General features: G+C 41.2%; 1 protein-coding gene across 3 annotated transcripts in view; it reads left to right on the top strand.

The window, feature by feature from the left end:
- Positions 1–21,913, top strand: part of LOC138049175 (dynein axonemal heavy chain 6-like) — a 100,059-nt gene that overhangs the window by 55,216 nt on the left and 22,930 nt on the right. For all 3 annotated transcript variants that reach the window (XR_011132311.1, XM_068895349.1, XM_068895348.1), the window contains 15 exons: positions 814–1,031; positions 1,947–2,166; positions 3,235–3,540; positions 3,855–4,178; positions 5,149–5,802; positions 7,145–7,525; positions 8,655–8,867; positions 10,128–10,283; positions 11,650–12,099; positions 12,291–12,657; positions 15,285–15,666; positions 17,976–18,280; positions 19,509–19,763; positions 20,631–20,846; positions 21,258–21,468. Coding sequence is in view for 2 of the 3 variants with exons in the window: in XM_068895349.1 (XP_068751450.1) it covers positions 814–1,031; positions 1,947–2,166; positions 3,235–3,540; positions 3,855–4,178; positions 5,149–5,802; positions 7,145–7,525; positions 8,655–8,867; positions 10,128–10,283; positions 11,650–12,099; positions 12,291–12,657; positions 15,285–15,666; positions 17,976–18,280; positions 19,509–19,763; positions 20,631–20,846; positions 21,258–21,468 (4,658 nt within the window). In the remaining variant the exon portion in view is untranslated. The remainder of the gene's footprint in view (positions 1–813; positions 1,032–1,946; positions 2,167–3,234; positions 3,541–3,854; positions 4,179–5,148; positions 5,803–7,144; positions 7,526–8,654; positions 8,868–10,127; positions 10,284–11,649; positions 12,100–12,290; positions 12,658–15,284; positions 15,667–17,975; positions 18,281–19,508; positions 19,764–20,630; positions 20,847–21,257; positions 21,469–21,913) is intronic.

Genomic DNA, 21,913 nt, shown 5'->3' on the forward strand with positions numbered 1-21,913 from the left:
AAACATGCGATACGAAAGAAAAGAACTATTCACTTGTGTCATACATGCAGAGACAGTGGACTCTTGATATCCTTGAAACTCTTAGGACAGCAAAAAAGGGGTTTGTGTCATTGGGAGTTGAGATCAAATGGCCAAAATAGTGTGTGCATTATATCATGACATAGCAAAGTTGCCATGAAAATGGTTCCCACTACCCCTATGCTCTAAATTATGAAGTAATATGAAACAAAACGGGGCAAAGCAGCATTCAAGATTGGAGAAACTGAAACTGCGCGATGATCTACGTCTTAACTTAGTACACTGTGTCGTGACATTACATGCTAAAAAACAACGTTCGAGTTGGGAATTGAAGGGAACTTAAAGAGAAGGGAGCAGGGAACTTTAGATTGCTTCTAGTTGGGGAAAGGGTAAAATGTCTCCATATGTATGATAATAGTAAGGGAAATCGAGTTTTGTTCAAGTTTGTGAAACTTTGAGTCACAAGCAACTGTCAAAAATAAATTAATAGCCGAGGAAGTCAGTTTACTTTCTTGAATAGCGGCTTAGCCTTTGGATAAAGTTTACCATGTTTTGATCATAAATCATTAAGGTAGTCGTGCTAATATAGATGGTCTGCTTAAGCTTTGAGAAAACTTTCACTCCTTATGTATAAACCAACGGTGAACAAAACAATCGCTCTCGTTTCGTTCTCATTTATCTGCATAGTTGAACAGCCATACCACATCTACTTATCATGAATTCAAGTTTAGTAAACGCCTATCAAGGTCACAGAAGATTTGCCCTCTTAAACTGACTTTCACCATGTTCACACAGGTACTTCTTTTTCTCGACGATCTCAACATGCCTCAGCCAGACGCATACCAATCCCAGCCCCCTCTCGAGTTGCTCCGTCAAATCCTTGACTCCAGAGGGTTCTACGACTCGGACAAACTCCAGTGGAAAGAAGTGCATGACGTCACGCTGTTATCAGCCTGTGGTCCCCCAGGGGGTGGTAGAAGTGCAATTAACGGCCGGCTCTTGAGGCACTTTAGGTTTGATGTTAATCTTCATTTCTTATCACTCGAGGTGTTGCGTGTAATTTCATTCACCATTTTTTGGTCATGTTTTGCCATAGGAAATGAGATATAAGGCTAGGCTACCACCGTCATAATTAACTGCTCGGAGGACGTCAAATGCGATGTTTTCAATTCACTCTTTTCTTCTGTCTTATCCATTCCTGGAAATGGAGTTGTTAACGATAAATAAATGCAAGCATTTTGTATCAGTTTACTTTTTTTCCGTTTTCTCTGTTTCCCTTCCCATTCACAATGTCCGCGATTCAAGTTCCACAGCTTAACCGTAAATTTGCTAGGACAGCTTGATTTTTGCTAAGCTTCCCTGTCTTTGAAGGTTACGTCTTGTATGTTAAGGGGATGAGGGCAGTGCTTGCACATTTGTTTACTTTAAATTTTCTTTATCAGAGTATTCCATATCAAAATTTTGACAAAAATTGTTTAAAGACCTAAAATAGTGTGCCCTATTCGCCAATAGTTGCATTCATTCCGCAAATCCAAAATTAACCATTTGTCATATTACCTTTGCTTCATTCAGCATTAAGGGCTGGTTCTCACTAGGGACGGTGGCTAATGTAAGTAGGAGCCACGGCTACAGGCACACAGAATTTGCCGTTTATTAGTATATATTCTCTCAACAATCGAGGCGCTGCTCTGTTCTGTAGCTTGTGCTCTTGTTGTTTGTGAAAATCAGGCGTTAAGCGTGTAAATGCACACGTTCTGTAGTCAAACCTACTTTTTAGAAAGACTTCTTGGCGATTGGATTAGAGAAGAGGTCGATTGTTAAGACGTCTCCTATACCACTAGCCAAAATGGCAAAGCTGCTGTGCCGGGAAACTAGTTGGAATGTGAATGCCTCTTCTTCCTTTCTTATTCGCATTGTTTTATTTTCAGTGTGTTGTGCTTGCCGAATCCATCTCACAAGTGGCTTCATCATATTTACACCATTCAGTTGGGACGTTTCCTGGAGAAAGCGGACTTCACTCCTGAAGTTCGCCAGGCCTGTGAGAATTTGGTAACATCAGCCATGGGAATTTACTTTGATCTTAAAGCGAATCTGCTTCCGACCCCAGCTAAATCACATTATACCTTTAATTTGCGAGACCTCAACAAGGTAATTCTCATTTTGCTCAATGAACTTTTGTTCGGTTTATAGAGCGTTTTCACTCACGTGACCAGCAGCCATATTGGATTACTGATCATGAAACAAAGAGTTCAATTCCCGGAGGATTACTTTGGTACACCATCATGACCGCCGTTCCTTTGTTTTGGAACACCAACATGGCCGCCGTGAAGTCATGTGAAACGCTCTGTAGTTTTTTTTTGTTGTACTGTTACATATAGAGTGGCAATGGCTACGTCATTACTCCAGATGCATTGCATTATAGACTCTTGAGACTCCTGAGGTAAACGTCTGTGTTTATAGTTGACATTAAATGAAATAGAAACCTAAAACATCTGTGAAATTATTAAGAAACCAGATATGATGCGCCTGTAAAGTGGTGCCTTCCCTCTTACGAAGACTTATAGATTCTTCCCCAGGCTTTAACTTATCGTAGTCTTAAAACCTTTGACATGGTGACCTCTTCCTAGGAACTCTCCCCAGGAACTCACCCAAATTGTGCTGCTATGAAACCACATTCAGCATTCAGCAGCCTGAGGACAAATGTGTGCAAGGCTCACTTCTCTCTTTCGTCTATAACCCGCTCTTCAAGTATATAACTTTTTCTCATTCGTCGAGTCTTTTCATGGGATCCGATTAGCCCAATAAATTGACCTGCTCCCAACTATGTGAATTCATAGCTTATTTGGCAGAGCATTGCACCAGCATCGCAGAGGTCATTGGTTCTAATCCCGATGAAGTCGTCTTATTTAGTGGCTAAAATAACGTCACACTGCCTCTGATAATAAACTTGTTATTATTATTATTATTATTATTACTATTATGATAAAGAAGTGACTCTAAACACAAGTAACACTTTGACTTTAAAATGTCGGTTGCAACTGCTGACACGGATGTGTCCAAAGGGACAACTCTGGAGGCTTTCCTTTAATTCGTTCTTCAGAATGTGATTCATGTTAAGTGCCGGAAATATATGATTTTATTCTCTAACTTTTTTAGCTGCAAAGGTCAACAGTACGGTTTCTTTAGCATGAGCCATTTTGGTTTCTCAACTTTTAGGTAATAGAGGGTTTACTTCAAGCACACCCGAGCGTCATCACATCACGTGACCATTGCTGCCAGCTCCTCGGTCATGAAGCTTCCCGAGTTTTGCACGACCGTCTTACGAATGATTCCGACCGCCGATATTTCTATCGGGTCCTTTCCAATCGTCTCCGTAATGACTTCAACGTTCGCTGGACCCCTCTCGAGTTGGAGCAAACTCCGTTGATTTTTGGTGACTTTCTTGAGGGAAGTTCGCCACAAGATGGACTTCGTCCTTATCGCTTTGTGAGGCAATATGATCGATTGCCACAGGTTCTAGAAGTGAGTTCCTCAGTAATTGCTCGTACCGTCCATGGTATTCATTTGCTAATAGGGCTTTTGTTCCAGCGTTTTATCGAGTTCCTGAAGTTTTAACCTATTTTAACTGGTACTCGACAAACACTGTTTCACTTAACAATAATGATTTAGTAACCTATAAAAAACAAATTGTAGCTTGAGAAGCACCATAGCAACAGGAAGCCATCTAAGAACACTGTACAGTTTGCGTTTAAACGCGAAAGATTTGTTAAAGTGGCCCTAAAATAACAATTGGCTTGTGCTTTCTCTGATTTGCTTTTTTTTCTATTTTGTTACAGGAATACTACGACAAAGCTAAACTGTCAGCGGGTAGCATTGATCACCGTTTTGTGTTCTTCGATATGGCAATACAGCACGTGACCCGGGCTGCACGTGTGTTTCGTCAACTTGGAAAGCACATGCACATGGTTGGTGTGGGAGGGACGGGCAAAGCCACTGTCGCTAAGCTAGCTGCATTCATTGAGAACTGTGTTTTCTTAAGACCGTTTGTGTCTCGCACATATAATCTGGTGGACTTTAGAGATGATCTCAAGAAGGCGTCTTTTCGGGCTGGTGTTAAAGGTCACAATACGGTTTTATTTCTGACGGACAATTTGGTTAAGGTAAGTTGTGGTGATGACTTGAGTGTCTTATTAGGGAGCTTAAGCACGCACGTTTCTGAGACGCGGACGGCAACCGGAAGTGAGCTATTTGTACTCACTGCATTTGCACTCACTTTGCACTCTTGCCCGCACACAACCACATTCACATTGCTGAGTATCTTTTCTCCATTAGAGATGAGTAGTATAAAAAGCTGGGAGAAAACACAGTCCGAGCATGCGAAATGTTATCTTCCGGTTAACGTCCGCGTCTCAAAAACGCGCGTGCTTAAGCTCCCTACTAAGAAGATAAGTATATACCAGTAGTGTGTAGACGAGGTTGACCAAACAGTGCATGATTCTTCGTGAAAAACAAAACATAAAAAGCAAGGTGACACACGCTAACACCAACCCAGTGTAGCCAACACATCACGCATGCGCACAACCATTTCTCCCGGTCAATTAGCGGCCCTGGACAGCTGTTTCGGCCTTGTTAGGTCTCATCAGCATGGTGTAGCTGATTCTTCGTAGTATGATTCTTCGTGTTTCAAACTGTTTTTTCACCGCTGACTACAACTGGCTTTGAAATGACTTAAGATTCCTCAAGTCCCTTCAGACCATTGTGTCAAGGTAACATTTTGTCCTCTATCCTGTCTCGAGTCCATCCGTATGTATGTGTGGGTAATAAATCACCCAGTCAGAGTAAAGACCATCTGTAGCCTTTAGATGTCGCATGCTTCTTGCTCCCGCGGCCATTTTCCACACGCACTTGATGCTGCATGTTGTTTACGTCACGTCACACCTTCGTAGGAAGCGAGAGAAGGGGTACACCAATCTTCGTTTTCAAACTGACCCGTACATATGCATGTCTCTTCGGGTACTCTAACTCATCTATACATACTACTCTGTTAAAAATGTAATCTGGCTTCACTCTACGATTTTATCCCGCCTTACACTGTTTAACTACTGTTTGTATTTTACCAATATTCCTTAGGATAATTTCCTTGAAGATATCACTAGCATGTTAAGCGGCAGTGACATCTCCAATCTCTTCGATCATGAAGATCTTGAACGCATCTCATTGGATCTCAAAAAGGAAGCAACAAACCAAGGAATTGCCGATACCAAAGAGGCAATATTTCACTTCTTCCATGAACGTGTCAAAGAAAAGCTACACGTGGTACTGTCCACTACCCCGGCGGGTACAACTTTTCGTCGTCGTTGCCGACTTTACCCACCCTTGATAAATTGCTGCACCATTGACTGGTTTGACAAATGGCCCTTGGATGCGTTGCATTCGGTAGCGGTTTCGTTTCTAGAGGGGTCAGAGCTTAGCCAAGAGCAAGAATCAAATAGCGCTTTGATGGATAGTATTCCTAAAGTCTTCGTTGCAGTCTATCAAAGCGTGGAAGACGAAACGCAGAAGTTTTATGATGAGTTGCATCGACGATATTACACAACCCCAACTAGTTATATGGAGTTTGTACGACTGTTTCTCTGTAAGTTGAAGGAGAAGCGAGCTGAGTTTAGTTTACATCGTGATAGACTTTGCACTGGACTTCAAAAGCTCTCCGAGTCCAATTCTTTGGTGGGGACCATGCAGACGGAACTTCTTCAGCTAGGCCCAAAACTAGAGAAGAAGGCTAAGGTGCGTTTGTCGCAAGTTGTTCAAAAATGGTGAATGCTTGCCAGATTGTCTTGTTATTGAATCAGGCTTTCGATTTTAAGTTTTGGGTTCAAGGACTAGATTGTCTGTTTTATCTAAATTAGAGAATGATCGTTCTCTAACTTAGATAAAGAATAGTAATGAGAGCATCATTTAAAACTGTATCAGGATTTTCATGGGTAGACATATGACCTTAAGATACTCCGTTTCGGTTTGCGATGTCCAGAAATGCGATTTAGATGGATTCATGTCCAACTTGGATATCCAACTCGAGGTGTCTGGTAAAAAGGGCCCAGGATGTGTCAAAACGCATCGCTCGCCATTTCAGCTTCCGAACCACACCACCCTTGGCCTAACACTCTAACATCTGTTTTCTCATTGGACATCAAGATTCATGCACAAAAACAAACCAAATCAAACAAAAGAACAATAGTTCGCTTCCCACAGGTTCATCTAAATGCCGCAGATAATTCCATGAAAGGTGCTTGCTGGATACATCTCCCCTTGACTATTTGCATCCTCTTAAACAAACTTACTCAGCCAGTAATTTAACGTGTTGGCATCCATATTTGCCAAATCTGTACACGACGGCACCACCCTGACCAAATTTGTCTATTTATCTGCCGTTCGCGAGAATTTTAATCGCTTATTTGGTTTTGTAAGCTTTTGCCCTAGGAAAACTATCTTCTAACAACTTTGATTCTGCCTGGCTTTTGGAAAACGAAAACGGCTTACGGTATTTCCAGCAAAAGACTCTGCCATCTTCATTCCCGCATGACTTCCAACAAATAACAACGAATTTTGCATATCTTAATGATATTAATCACATAATCTCATGGGAATTTAGAGCACTGAAACAATACCCCCTATTTACTAAAGAAGTTCCGCATGGCGTCACGGCGGCCATTTTGGTGTTCCTAAACAACGGAATGGCGGTCATGTTGGTGTTTCCCAGCAAGTCGTCCGGGAATTGAGCTCTCTTATCATGATCATGCAGACGTTGTTTTGGTGGGAAAACAAGGTTACTGATCACGTGAGTGAAAACACTCAATACTTTTAGGAAACATATCAAAATCTCGTGCTTCGTGTTTCATCAGGGGTTCCAAATACCGTAATTTTTCATCTGTTTCGTGGTGGAACCCCTGATGAAACACTTACACTCCTTTTTGATACATTACTTGAAAGATTTGTTCACAGTTTATTAAGACCTTTTAGGATCAAGTTGTCAAGATTCCACGAGTTATCGGCTTGGGACCCTTTTTTTGGTAAGCACTCAAATTCTCCATTGGTTTAATTTGTCTTTAATTTTTTCTTTACTGAACAGGACACAGAGAAGATCCTAGAACAGTTGGCCGGCGACCAAGAAGCAGTGGATCAAGTGCATGTCGTGGTGCAGAAAGAAGAGGAAATAATGAATGAGGAAGCTATGAGAGTGCAGGCGATAGCCGAGGAAGCCCAGAGTGACCTAGAGGGAGCCTTGCCGCAGCTGGAAGCAGCTATTGCTGCTTTGGATGCTCTGGACAAATCTGACATATCTGAGATACGTGTGTATACGAAGCCACCTGCAATGGTGATGACTGTGTTATCTGCAGTTTGTCTAATGCTACAGCAGAAGCCAGACTGGAACACTGCTAAACTGCTATTGGCTGATCCGGGGTTTCTTAAGAGGCTTGTAGGTTTTGACAAGAGCAGTGTCCCGGAGAAGGTAAGTTCCTTAACCTCGTCTAATCAACAGTGTTCCGTTTTACAAAAAGTCGACAGAAATATGTGACAAGGTTAGCACTGACTTGTTACCATATCTCAGCCCGGCAAATTTCCGTTTCGTAAACGGTCCGGCGTTGGCATTTGGACGACACTTACAACAAATTTCACTGTTAAGTTTGTCGTTTTCAAATGAGGAAAATGAGGCCTAGATAGCAGCGTATGTCAGTCACGTAGACGTTTGAAAAAACGTAGGAAAAAACTTAGGAAAAAAACACTTTTAGAAAAAAAACTTAGAAAAAGTTGGATGAAGGATATCGAACTTGGTTCAAGGGCTGAAAAGCGAAGATACTTAACCATTTCGCTACTGAGATAGCTTCTCCAAAAATCGCAATTCTGAAGTATTTAAATGAAGCTAACCCTAACAATTCATTGAAAGCTAACCGATTAGAAAGGCTTGGTAACAAAGAATGGCATCGATCGTCAAAAATGGCAAATACCGTTTACGAAACGGAAATTAGCAGAGGCGGACATCAGACCAGATTGTTTAATCTCGTCTTACCAATACTGTGTCGTTACAGCTTGTCACAATTCCAACGAGACAAACGTTTGGAAACTGCAATCTCTTTAAAGAGTATTCAAGTGTCAGGAGGTGTCCAACATCATTTTGTATATCGAAATCGTTACAACTTTTCTTTTCTAACGTTGAAGACCCTTGAAGAAAAAAAGGGCTTAAGGATATCAGTTGAGAAAAGCATCTCCATGTAGACCTTTCAAGCTTTGTTTTTTGCTTCTGAATGCAGACATCCTGACTTCCTCTTGGAAGTTATTTCTTCAGAAGTTACCAGTTTGGAGGTTGGCTGTTGCCCAAAAAATTAACCAGAGAATATTTCCTCTAAGGCTGACTCTTACGATCTGAAATAGGAAGTTAGCGTACGGAAGTGTCTGATGAACCATGTATAAAATTGTTTTGTTGTCAATCAGACTCTTCCAAGAGGGTAACGTCTCCTCTAAATATAGAAACGACTTTTTATTCGCTGGAGGGCTGTTAGTCAGTGAATGTCATTGTAACCGTGAAATCTGTGGGAAATTCATATCATGTTTGACTCGTCTTCATTTTTTTTTTTACCCAGGTCTTTACACGGCTAAAGCGATATACGCAACACCCCGATTTCAATCCAGAGGCAGTTGGCAAGATCTCAGTGGCTTGTAAATCAATGTGCCAGTGGGTTCTCGCACTGGAGAACTATGCCGAGGTGTACAAGATTGTTCAACCTAAACAGAGGCGTTGTGAAGAAGCTCAGGCTGCGTTGTCGATTGCCAAAGAGAACTTACAACAGAAGCAGGTACTAGTTTAAGAGCCTCGTCAACAATTCTAGTATTCGCCAACTCCGCAGTAAATAATTGTTTCATTAGATGTCGCATTGGTTGAATTAGGGTTTTTTGGAAAGCGAGAAGGGAGATCAACTTTTTTCCATTTTTATGGAATGAAAACGTGTTTCGAATTTACGGACAATAAAAGTTTAAGGAGAAAATCAACGATTACTTACGACGACAGCTTTGCTCATCGAAGGTCTCAACAACAGCAACAAACTACAACAACATCGATGTTTTATAAATTTCTGGGTATATTACATTGATAATCATGCGCAACCTGTAGGTAGCAGAGCTATTCGAGGGGGCTTGCGCTTTTTAAATCATATGCCATTATCAGTAACTTTTCGGAATTAAATAAACAAAAGAAGTACACATGATAAGACAGTGAAATAGTGCTCTCTTGGCTATAATTGCGTTTCCTCTCCTCTAGTCTATTGAGTATAAATTTCTTGCAAATTGTAGGAAAGATGAAAATAAAAGTCATGGTTCGCGTTGCATTGAGCACTCATCCGAAAGAACAGCTCGTGGTCTTTATTTTCAGAAGAGCAAATATGGTGAAAAATCATCATCCTTGGACAAGAAAATTAGTTATTGAAACAATGAGGATTACGCAAAACCATTTTGTTTGTTAATGAGTTCTTCGAGGTGAATGGTACTTTGCTAATCCCCTGTGAGTTATCCAATTAAAAAGCACGAAAAGGAGTATTAATAAATGTTTCGGGGATGATGAAGATGATGATGTTGATGACGATGACGATGACGATGACGATGGTGATGACGATGACGATGACGATGACGATGACGATGATGATGATGATGAGGAGGAGGAGGAGTACGATGAGAATGAGGATGATGCAGTGGCGATGACGAGAATATTAAAAGCACTAAGGCTTGAACAGGCCTGGTAATGAAAGGGAGTACCATCCACCGATAGAGCGGATTTCAAATGAGTTTCGTAAAACCAAAACCAAAGTAATTACTTTGGCCCATCAAAAAGGACGGAGACAATGCGGTAAACCAACCAAAACTCGAAGTAATTACACGTAGCCGATACAAAGAGCGGGAAAATGTGAACTCGGGAAAATGGCGCGAGAACTTTGAACCAATCACTGAGCGAAGTAATCATAAACCAAAGCAATTCGCTAATTACTTTCGACACTCAATTGAAAACCGCTCTAAATATCACTTTGGTGAAGAAAGATTAAAACCCCTCACTCTTTTTGCTGCAGATTAGTTTGTCAAAAATCCAAGAGCAACTTGAGCTTTTACAGCAACAATACGACAATAGCGTGGCTCAGCTTGAGGAGCTCCGACAGAAGAAGGAATTGACTATCATACGACTGCAGAGGGCTTCGTTGCTGACTGCGTCTTTGGCAGAAGAGCAGGTAACGGAACGCTTGCAACTGTCACACATTAAATAAATAACTTCTCCTTGGTCTTTAGTCTTAATATTTACTTTCTGACTTTTGGATATCCGTGATCTGCAGCTGTCTGGAAGAGCATCTTAATTAGAAATCAGAAGTTTCCGTTTTCTCTTGGGTCTTACATTGGTCCCAAGAGAAACTGGAAACAATGCTTATGCAAAATTATGGAGGGACAAACAAAGAGTGTTGTGGTATTTTTTGATACTGGCTAATATGTAATTTTGGACTTCAATAGACCATTTGCAACAATGCGTCACGTGACCTTTTCCCACAACCACAATCATGACGATTTAGTCATTTTTGCTCGAAATCAGAAGTGGCTCAAAATATGCCGATTTTAGTTCTCTCCCATGTTGTTATCGGTGAAAGACATTTGTAAGCAGTGATGCTTCAATGCTTTGTTTTGCTTTTTGTTTTTGCTTGTTCCTTTTTTTTTTAGTTTTTAATCCGCCGAAGTGTTTTTTTCCTTGAGATTTGAAAGTCCGAAAATTTCCCTCCTTTCTTATTCTCGCTTGTTTCTACGTTGCGTAACTTTTTAATCTCACCTGTTTTTGCGACGCTTTATTATGGAAAATTTCACTGGTGGGCAAAATCTTCTCTGGCGCTTGTTAACATGAGTATGGAATTCTTCAGGCGATCATAACATTTTAACCATAAGGCCCCGTCCACACGTATCCCGAGTTTTTTGTATCCGCGAACGTTTTTTATTTCGGATTAAATTCCAATCGTTTTCGAATCGTTTTCACTGTTCACACTTATTGGATACACTCTAGTGCCCAGTGCTTCGCACAAAGATATTGCTTGTTGAGCATGCGCAAAATCGTATGTTGGCACCCTTTTCTCTGCTTCGTTAAGGGGTTGCACGTGAGTCTTTCAAGGTCCAAGGGCGATACCCCTTGTTGGTTTATCTCACCCGGGAAAGACAGGATCCAAGAGTGTGACGTCAGCGTATTTAAAAATTTGCGGATACAACCGTCCACATGTTTCCGAATTCGCAGCGTATTAAAAATTTCCACTCTGGAGACCGTATTGGAAAAAAAAAATGCAGATACGTGTGGACATGGCCAAAGTCGTATTTCTCTGAAAATTTGCAATCTGACCAAGTAGAACCTGACCTTGTAATTTCTCGATTTTATAAAGCCCTGGCTTCAAGTTTACCTTTCATTGGTCATATAACCAGTTTGCTGCAATGGCCATTTAAAGTGATTCTTATAAAAGAAAAAAATGAAATCAAAATCGTGATTTCTCGTAGCGATGCTTTTCCGTTTAGGTTATGTATTGACATTTACAACCGTGGCGTTCCTTTTCATTAACTATTCTTTCGCAGGTTCGGTGGAAAAAAGCAATTCATATCCAAGAAACACAGAGCGAAGGATTGGTTGGTGGTACGCTTGTTTCATCGGCAGCAGTGGCGTACCTTGGGGCCTTTACGTCACCTTATAGAAACAGGCTTCTTGCTCACTGGCTTGAACTTTGTAGAAAAGAAAACATTCCTGTTTCTGACAACTTTGAACTGACGGAGTTTCTTTCTGAGCCAGTCGAGATACAGAAGTGGGTAAACAAAGAATTGCCACACGATAAACATTCGATTGAAAATGCTGTCCTTATAAAACATTGCCGCCGCTGGCCACTGTTAATTGACCCGCAGGAGCAAGCCTCCCACTGGCTAACACAGACCGAAAAGGTTAACGGGCTCAAGATTGTCAAAGCTTCCGATCCCAGTTACATTAGGACGCTGGAGAGTGCAATACCACTCGGGCAACCTGTGCTAGTTGAGGTATGCACCTTTGTTTCCAGGTTTTACTTTTGAGACGCAAGTGGCAAATTGTTTTAGCTCTATTCCGCAATAAGGATACGCCATCGATTTTCAAATCGTTTACCCTTCGATTGTATTGTCAAAACCTATTTTCCTCGCTAGAGTTCACCTTACAAGTCGTGGGTATCATTGTCTGTTCTTGTACTTTGCAGGATGTGGGTGAAAGCCTAGACCCATCACTCAATCCCATACTAAGTAAAAACACCATACAACGGGGCAACCACTCCGTTATATTGATCGGAGAAACCGAGATCGAGTACAACAGTAACTTCCGGCTATACATGACCACGCCCTTGGCCAACCCACACTTCTTGCCAGAAGTATGTATTAAGGTTACGGTCATCAACTTCACTGTAACGGTAGACGGACTGCAAGACCAGTTGCTGTCTCGCGTCGTTCAGAAAGAAAGACCAAAACTGGAGGAAAGTCGAAGGGAATTGTTACAAGGTCTAGTCAACGATCGTTACAAGTTGAGAGAATTGGAAGATCGATCATTATCGTTGCTTCATTCTTCAAGAGGTAAGAACGCTTTATTTATCATCACTTCAAATGCGGGGACTTAACAGACGGCAAGAACAAGAACGGATAAAAGACATCGGCAGTGTATTATTATGAATCTCAACTCCTAGAAGGCATGCCATCCAGCTTTATTGCCTTGATTCACTTGACAGTAGGGTGGGGAGGGAAACAGTGCTAGAAACAAGACAACTTGTCCAATAGGCCATATCCGGGTTCATGTCTGCCTCCTCTTCAAAGCGAGTTTAAGTGTGAAGTTTCTCTTATGATAATTAGTTTTCATACATATGTAAAGTAGAACTAATTACCATCACAAAAACTTCACGCTTAGACTCGCTTTGAAGAGGAGGCAGACATGAACTCGGAAATGGCGTATTCACTTACACTCTTACACTGCGAAAATGGTTCATAAAGGAAAGGTCTATTGCTTCTTTGATTATGTCAAGAGAGGATGAGGGGAGAGAACCCATGCCCCATGATAGATTTTTTTCAATCTATGTTATGCTTCGCGCCATGCTGTGAAAGTTATTTTGGTCTTGCGCCCATGGTTGCGCAGCCAATGATCAATTACAATTGACCGACGATAGAGCGAGTTTCAATCGAGTGTCGTAAAACCAAAACCAAAGCAATTACTTTTGCCAAACAAAAAGGACGGAGACAATTCAGTAAGCCCATCCATTCTCGAAGTAATTACACGTAGCCGACCCAAAGCACGGGAAAATGTGCACGCGCGAGCCACGGTTATTTTGGTTTAATTTCTGATTGGTTGGAAAAGTGGCCCGGGAACTTTGAACCAATCATTGAGTGAAATAATGCAAAACCAAAATAATTCGCTAATTACTTTCGAGACTCTATTGAAAACCGCTCTAATAACAACTTATAACAATTTCTTGCAAGTATGATCATGTAACGGCACTTCTCATTAGCTACCATTGGCTACCCTACTCTGAAAGTATAAAGTTTAATATACTGCTGGTGGCCTTCAAAGCCTTCCATGACCAATCGCCAAGTTATATTACGGAATTAATTTCCCGCCACATCCCCACAAGAACCTTATAGTCATCATCCGGTCCTCTATTAAACCGTGTCAATTGTAAAGTTATGACATACGGAGCCAGATCCCTAGTTATTGCTGCTCCTGTATTATGGAACAAATTACTTGTAGACTTGCGATCGTGTACCACTTCTTCTTCTTTTAAATCAAAACTTAAAACCTATCTTTTAAAATCGGTATTCGACTTCATAGTAGACGCTTTTCTTTTATTTAATGCTATTTAATTTAATATTTTACCTTTTGCTCTCACTTTTTTGAATTTTGAGTAGTTCCTAGTTAGCCTTTTTTAATTTACTAATTTTACTCCAATACTTCCTTAGTAGTTGTTTGTTAGCCCGTCATAGTTATTGATAGTTTAATACTTGCTAGTTATCATGATTTATTGTTAAGCGCCTTGAGCCTACACGTATAGGCACCATATAAATATCGTTTTATTCATAATTATTTATTAAACATGAAGTGCCTTCCGTAAAACAGGGAGCTTAAGGAGGCTCGAAAGGGTTGTTTTGTTGCTATAGTGTTTGTGAAACGATGAAAGATACCAAAGAAGGATATTTCATTGTGTAGACAAACTATAAATATCTTTGCAACTCTATTGTTGGTCAATACTTTAAGGGCACTTATGACGTCATATCGGTTACCATGGCAACACGCCAGGACCACAAAAAGGCCCTCTAGACTTCAGTTTTTGAAAATTATCAGAAAAACTAAGTCGGTGACCTTCCGTTTTTATTTCTTTGTTGGAAATCTCCCTAAATCCTTTAACTTATTAAAGAGTATGACAAAAAGTTACCTAGTAGAATTTAAAATACATCGAAAAATGGCGTTTTATAGTTTACAGAAAATTGTACCAGAGAAATTTCTCCGAAACTCTTTTATTTAAAGTGCCATCGTTAATGATACGTGCATGCAAAATATCAAGATAGGTCACCGCGCAAAATTTCGAGATAGAATCAATTTTTTTCCGCACGTTTTAATTCCGGTTCGCGCGATTTTACGCCGTATTTTCACTTCCGGTGTGTTGCACGCGTTACTTTTAGTAGAAATTTGATTCATTCAGCTGACGCATGCTTCTAAGTTATTGCGTGTGTAGGTTCCTCGCGCGCGCAGCTAAAATCCCTTTCGAGCCTCCTTAAGCACGCGCGTTTTTGACACGCTGACGGCACCCGGAAGTGAGCTGTTTTCCCTTTAAACTTGTCTTCCCACAACCACATTTCATTGCCAAGTTTCTTTCTCCATTAGAGGCGTTTAGTACAAGAATCTGGGAGACACCACGTGCACTGCCCTGGCTCGCGAAATGTTCTCGTCCGGTTGCCGTCTGCGTCTCAAAAATGCGCGCGCTTTAGCTCCCTAATAGCAGCGCATCATAACCTCGCGCTAAATCTAGATTGAAAAAATTATCATTGGAAGAGACCCATGTCTGGTGGATGTGCTCTGTTCCCTAATCCTCTCATGACTATATGTAATTCCCAAGTTCAATTCACGTTTTATTGAGGTTTTAATTTTCATGTGAATTAAGAAGTGCCCAAAATAAAGTCGTAAATTGCTTGTCTGCATGAATTTGTTCCTTCATCAGGTAACATCCTTGATGATCAAGATCTCATCTCTACACTGGATGAAAGCAAGAAAATGGCGAATGTGATACATTCTCGTGTCCATCAATCGGAAGAAACTGAAGAGAAGATCAACTCGAGTCGAGAGGGGTACCTTCCCGTGGCCACGCGTGGAGCGGTGTTGTACTTCGTTCTTACTGATTTAGCGTACATTGATGTGATGTACCAGTTTTCATTGCCGTGGTTCACAGACCTCTTTGAGAAATGTATTGCATCAGCGCAAGAACCTGCGCAGAATCAAAGGAGTGAGTCACCTATTGCACCAGGCAGCGCGGGAACGCTACGACCAGTACGCAAGAACAAAGCCGCCGCGTCAGTTGTTAGTCGACCCAGTTACAAGCGCAAGTATGATATATTCAGTTAAGACAGAGGCATTTAACCTGTTATGGGAAGTTGACGCCCTAACTGTTATTAGCCTATATATTAATTGGTCATTATTTAATGGAATAGAGAACTTATGCAAACGTTACATCTGGAGCGTTAAAGAACTTGAGATACTCGTATACCGGTATACGGTTACGGGTAATGTTCCCGTACACGTAAAATGTTCATGCGCGTAGCCATTTTGATAATAACATACCCGTAAAGTTAACGCGCGGGGATTGGTAACGATTGTTTACAAAGATGGCGGCACATCAGTCCATTTTGAAGCACTTTCTTTACAATAAAATTTAAATATGGCAAAAATACCTCAACAGACTTGCAATAACATTGCCAAGGAGTCATACGATTCACATTTGTACTTAAAACGTCATAAAGACTTACTTGTTTCTCCATCATGTCTTCTGTGTAGCTACTCGTAATTCTCCTACCGGTAAACTGGTGTCTACCCTGGAAAAACGGTTGGGTCTACCGGGTGAGATCAATGACGTCATCACAAAATGAAAAAAACATGGCGCTACCCGTTACCGGTATCTCAAGGTCTCTATTACCTAACTTTTTTTAGCAGACACGATGGTGTCATGCTCCGTGTAAAGACCGCTTGAAGTGGCGAGAGTCCTTCCCATAACCTCAAGTCTGGTTTTCACCTACGGAGCAAGCATAAACACAAGCAACAAACGCAAATTCAGTAGCGTATTGATAGTTGGTACCTTTTGTCAGGACAAAACACACGAATTAAAGACAACTTTATTCACTTGGGTATGTTGCTTGCTCTCATGCTTGCTTCTTTGGTGAAAACCCACGATCATATTTTGCGTTGCGGGATTTTGCATCAAGTATTAAAGTGCCCCTGCGGTAAAAAAAAAAAACACTTCCTTTTTTGCTTCAGATTCTGAAAGTGCGTTTGCTAAACACCTGACTGCCAAAATTCCGGGCATTGATTTTTATCCAAAGGCCGTTTACTTTGATTTTAAGTTTTGGATTTCACGGTCCGCCATTACTTACGTTCAAAACTGACCGATTGAACCTCATAGGCCTAGGGTTGGATCCAGGGAAAAGTGACTTACTTGCTTAAAATTTAAGCGTATGAATGTAGCTTATTATATATGCACAACGCGAGTTTAGCAGTCTAAAAGCCCAAAAGTCCCGTGCCGCATATTAATTCTCCGGCATACACACGCATTGCATTCTTAAACTAGTGAGCCTTTGACGTCATTTTCTCCTCGATCCAGCTCTCTTAAGAACTTAAAGTTGGTAATGGCGGACTGTTAAATAGGGAAATTCCAGTTGAAATAAACAGGTGTCTTTTTGAAACCAGCTCTTAAAACTTTAGTCGCTCAGTGTTTAGTTACCACAGTTTTGAAATCCAAAGAAAAATAAAAATTGATTTTTTGGTCACAGGGGCACTTTGAAGACAAAGAAGCACTATGAGAGGGGTCGCTTCACGCTCTCTGTTTTTCGAATTCATTCAAGCGCAACCGAGTATCCAAGGTGGCTATCAACATACAGCGACAAAGAGAGATATTTCCACACGTATCCGGCGAATTCGCTTGCGAATCCGGATCTTTTTCAATACGCTCTCCATAGGGGAAATTTTCTAATCCGCTATTCACTACTTGCACAATCCCATAATACACCTCTATTACTCCCCAAACCTTTTGCATGACCATTGTTTGCAATTTCTCCTTGGACATGAAAATGTCCCAAGAGAAGTCGAAAACAATGCCCCTGCAGATTTTTGGGGGGTAAAAGAGGTGTATTATGGGATATGTGCAAGTAGTGAATGAATTTTTTTTATCCGCATGGCGTAACAAGATCGAACCTAGTTCCGTACCGTGAAATCAATTCTCAAGATGGCTGCCGAGGGCTTCATGACGCATGCTGTGTTACCTCTGTTTCCTTGAGGAGTCCTGAATACTACAGCGAATCCGGATACGTTTCGGGTACGTGTGGACGGGCAAATTCGATTTGAATACGCTACGTGTGGATGGGAATATTTTTGAATCTGGAAAGCAAAAGTTGCGGATTCAAAAATATCCGGATACGTTTGGACGGGGCCTAATGGAATACGTGCTCAGTTCTGGTTGCCTAAAAAAGAGTGCATTTCTCATGTAACACGTGGTACAAATTGTAACGCGAGTGCAAAGTACAAGTGAACTTATCACACGTTTCCAAGTTACAGTTGAATGACGTTTGAACGATAGTCTTGTACAAACGCCGTCATCTGCTTTGAACGAATCAGTTGGATGAATTTCAATTTCAATTTCTCTTAGGCCATCTGCGCCAAGGCTGAAAGACATCGCCTCATTTCCTGAGTATCTCGAAGCTTTAGTGATGCTCTTGACTGAAAGTGTTTACCGTGTTGTATCTTACGCGCTATTTGCACGACACAAGCTGACCTTCTCATTCATGCTATGCGCGGGAATTATGCGCCACTCAGTGGCCAAGTCATTTGAAGCGACTATCAAGGAGGAAGAATGGAACTGGTTCGTTCGTGGATCAGCGGTTGCTGCTATAAGTGACAGGCTTGAGAACGAAGAGGACTTGGACAGCGGAGTGCAGCCCAGTTCTATAGCAGGTGCGAATCAGTGTTATCAAGAGTATACTGTCTCGATTGTACTCTGTGCCCTGGTCAAACGATGCTTCAACTACCGTGTAGCGCGAAAAATTTGAGGGAGTTTTTTCTTGCGGGTTGGCAATTTTTTGTAGTTTGCGGGATTCTCTGTTCAAACCGCAGAGAAGCAGTACATTTTATTTTCAACTTATATCGTACAGTATGTAGAGTCATAGTTCACTCTTTCTTTACATACCGTATTAGGGCTGGTTTACACAAACGACTTAAGCATAAGCACGAGTAACACGCAGACGCAGTAGTGTTTGATAATTGCATGGTACCTTTCGTTGGAACAAAAGACACTAACAGCAAGTTAATGCGACTGCGTATGCTGCTTATGCTTATGCTGGCGTCGTACGTGTAAACATAGTTAATCAAGGGACTGGTTATGAGAGCTTAAAACCTTCAAAAGCGAGAACAATGATGTCGCAATCGATGTTGAGTTGACTGTGACAGGGCACAATCTTTTGTTTTCGCTTCGCAGGGGTTCGCAAATTAGTTGGGCATATTTTAATCGAAAAATTTGATTGGTTATATTCTCGAAAAAGGTGTGTTTTGTGCACCGTCAAGGCCAAATATACAGACAAAAACATGAAACAAAAAGACTTGTCGAGTTTCGTAACCATCTCCACGCATTAACTATGGTGTAAACTAGCCTTAAGAGCCATGCGGTATCACTGTAATACCTTACTGCGCAAAAGGAATGGAACAACAACAAAACAAAAAGCCTACCCCAACCCAAAACACTCTTTAAGGAATGAAGGAAGGTGCTGTTTTTTTTTTTTACTTATTGATTGAAACAGATTTTCTTGATACACGCTCGTATTTCCTACCAGCCAATCAAAACGCTCGTCTGACAAGACATAACCAATCAAAATTCGTGTGATGCCATAGCCGTGTTTTCATACTCTCAATGACAGTGCGCGTACTATCCCAATTAGTTTATAAGTATCCATATAAAATCTCTTTACTCGCAACTTTCAGCTTCTTCATCACAGCGATTTAACCAATGATATGCTCACCTTTATAATGCTTGGATCTTTGTTCATACTAAAAACGCCGAAGCCTTTCTTCGTTCATAATTTGGTTGCTCTGAAGTTATTTTCCAGCATGAATTTCACTTGCACCTTGTTGCAAATGCTAACGCCAAATCCGGTTGGTTCCCTTAATTCCCCTGTTTCTTTTATTGCAGTATCTCGCACTATAGCTACAGGAAGCATGGGTCAGTATTTGTCGAAGATGAACAAGTCACCGGCCAAATGGATCAGTGAATCCACGTGGAAAGAATGCCTCCAGCTTTCATCTTCAGTTACTTCTTTTTCTGGGATGTGTAGTGACATAGCTGTGAATGTCGCCTTTTGGAGCAAGTTCTCCTTGAGTGAGAATCCCTTTCAATTTCTTAAAGAAGGTAACATGGACACTGATGATTCACCTGCAGTTGTCCAAGGTATGAAGAATGTAGCTTCTACTTACATTCGCACCAAAATATTCTACACTTGGAAGAAGGCATAGAAAAGGTTGTTGGACGTCAAGACCAGCAAGCTGGTTGGGCGAGATGTAAAGTTAGAAACAATAATCGAAGAAATTCATGTTCCAAAAGAAATCTTAGCAGCTTCTGCAGGTACCGGACCAGAAATTACGCAAAACAACGTCATTTCCCTATGGTCCAATCGGTCAGAATGGCGGACCTTGAAATCCAAACTTACACTCAAAGTAAACAGACTGGATAAAAATCAAAGCTCAAAGTTTTGCAAGTCAGTTGTTAAGCAAACACACTTTCAAAATCTGAGGGGAAAAAAGGGGTGTGTTTTTTTTAAATCATAGGAACGCTTTAATAAAACCCAGTCTATCTTTCTGGTTGAGTGGATTCCAGCACCAAAAAGGAATATGAGGTTTTCACGTTACGTCATCGCCGCCATGTTGGTGGCCGAAAACTGGCCAGAAGTCGTACATTTCTCTGTTTGTTCTTGATGTCTCTAGGGGTTTGTTGAAAACTTCCTATATACACTATTGCTATGTTTGGTTGAGTGAGGTGCTGTTCTTGATTATTTGAGTCGGAAAAATTGCGTACCTATCCCTTAGCCATGATCTTTCTTACTAAAGCTTGAGTCCGGTTCAGTGGTCGCGCAAGATGGCCCGCCAATTTTTTAGCACTGTGGACTCCGTGGAAAATCAGTGTTAAAATCAGTTCTTTCGCTGAGGGCTATCGATAATCAACTCAGACATAAGGTAGGCCCGTGATCCGATAAAAAGATAAATACGGAGACAGACCAAGCCTTACTGAACACTGAAGAGTCCTTACATTTTTTTATAGGTAAAGACCAAATTCACTGGGACGTGTCCGCTCTCACTGGTTTTCAGCATTTAATTATCATAAAGATTCTCCGGCCTGAATGCTTGGTGGAGTCTGTCAGGTTGTTTGTCAAAGAACAGTTGGGGTCTATGTTTGTCACGAGTGTGGGATTCGATCTGCAGGAAATTTTTCAAGAATCCAGTAACAGAAAACCGCTGATTTTCATCTTGTCTCCTGGTAAGTTTAGTGTGAAAACAATTAGTCGTGCGAATTTATCCCAAGTTACAATTAGATTTTTTTCATTAATTAAAGATAAGGTAAATTCGCACACCAGCAGCTGAGGCTCAAACGGCTGGAGTACTGCTACTCTGTCCTCCCTGGACGGGATGCCATCGCAGATTTCTACTCCCCCCAAGTGTGGAGCAACGTTCCTTGCCTAAGGGAACACAATACAGTGCCTGAGCAAGGCCCTGCGGTCGGGAGTCCGAAGTACTGACCAGTAATTGAAGTTAACTCAGCAAACTGAATTGTTATCCTTACTTTCCCTAATTTTAGAAGACCACTTATTTTCTTATTGCTCTAAATGTCCTGGATTTATATCAATTTAAGATCACGAAATGTCCCTAATTCTAGATCATTCTTTTGCAGGCTCGGATCCTACATCCCAGCTTATACGTTTTGCCAGACAAATTCGAGGCACAGCGTTACACTTGGACATCATTTCACTGGGGAGGGGACAGGGGCCCAGGACTGAGGAAGCCATCACCAAAGCATACCATCAAAAGGGAAAATGGGTGTTCCTACAGAATTGTCATCACGCCGAGTCATTTATGCCCCGTCTACAGATGATTGTTAGAAGGTAAAGAAAAGAGTGTGTTTCGTCCAATGGACGCTATCCGCCTTCAGATCAACTGACGCTCAATTAAAAGAGAGAAGAGTATCACGCTGCATTCTCATCATTCTATAGAATAAAAAACGTCTTCGTATCAGTAGATACAAAATTAGTCTTATAATATAGATGCGTAACCAAGAACCAAATCAGTCCACCAGGGGTATTTTTTGTCGCTACAGGAATTGAAATTTGTCAGGCTGGTAAGAATTTTTTTCAATGTGGACATGTTGTTTTCGCAAAAATGGCTAAAGAAAATTCACTACTGCTGGCTCATCCTGTTAGAATTTATTTCTCACTTTCTTTTGGGTTGTCAAGGAATATTGTCATTGTAAGTAACGCCACAGTAGTGGCGGCGTTCAAGAGCTCATTTCTCCTCCTGCAAAGCCTGATCTCAAGAGACTGGATAAGCAGA

This window comes from Montipora capricornis, chromosome 5, assembly GCF_036669925.1.
Source record: "Montipora capricornis isolate CH-2021 chromosome 5, ASM3666992v2, whole genome shotgun sequence".
Taxonomy (NCBI): domain Eukaryota; kingdom Metazoa; phylum Cnidaria; class Anthozoa; order Scleractinia; family Acroporidae; genus Montipora; species Montipora capricornis.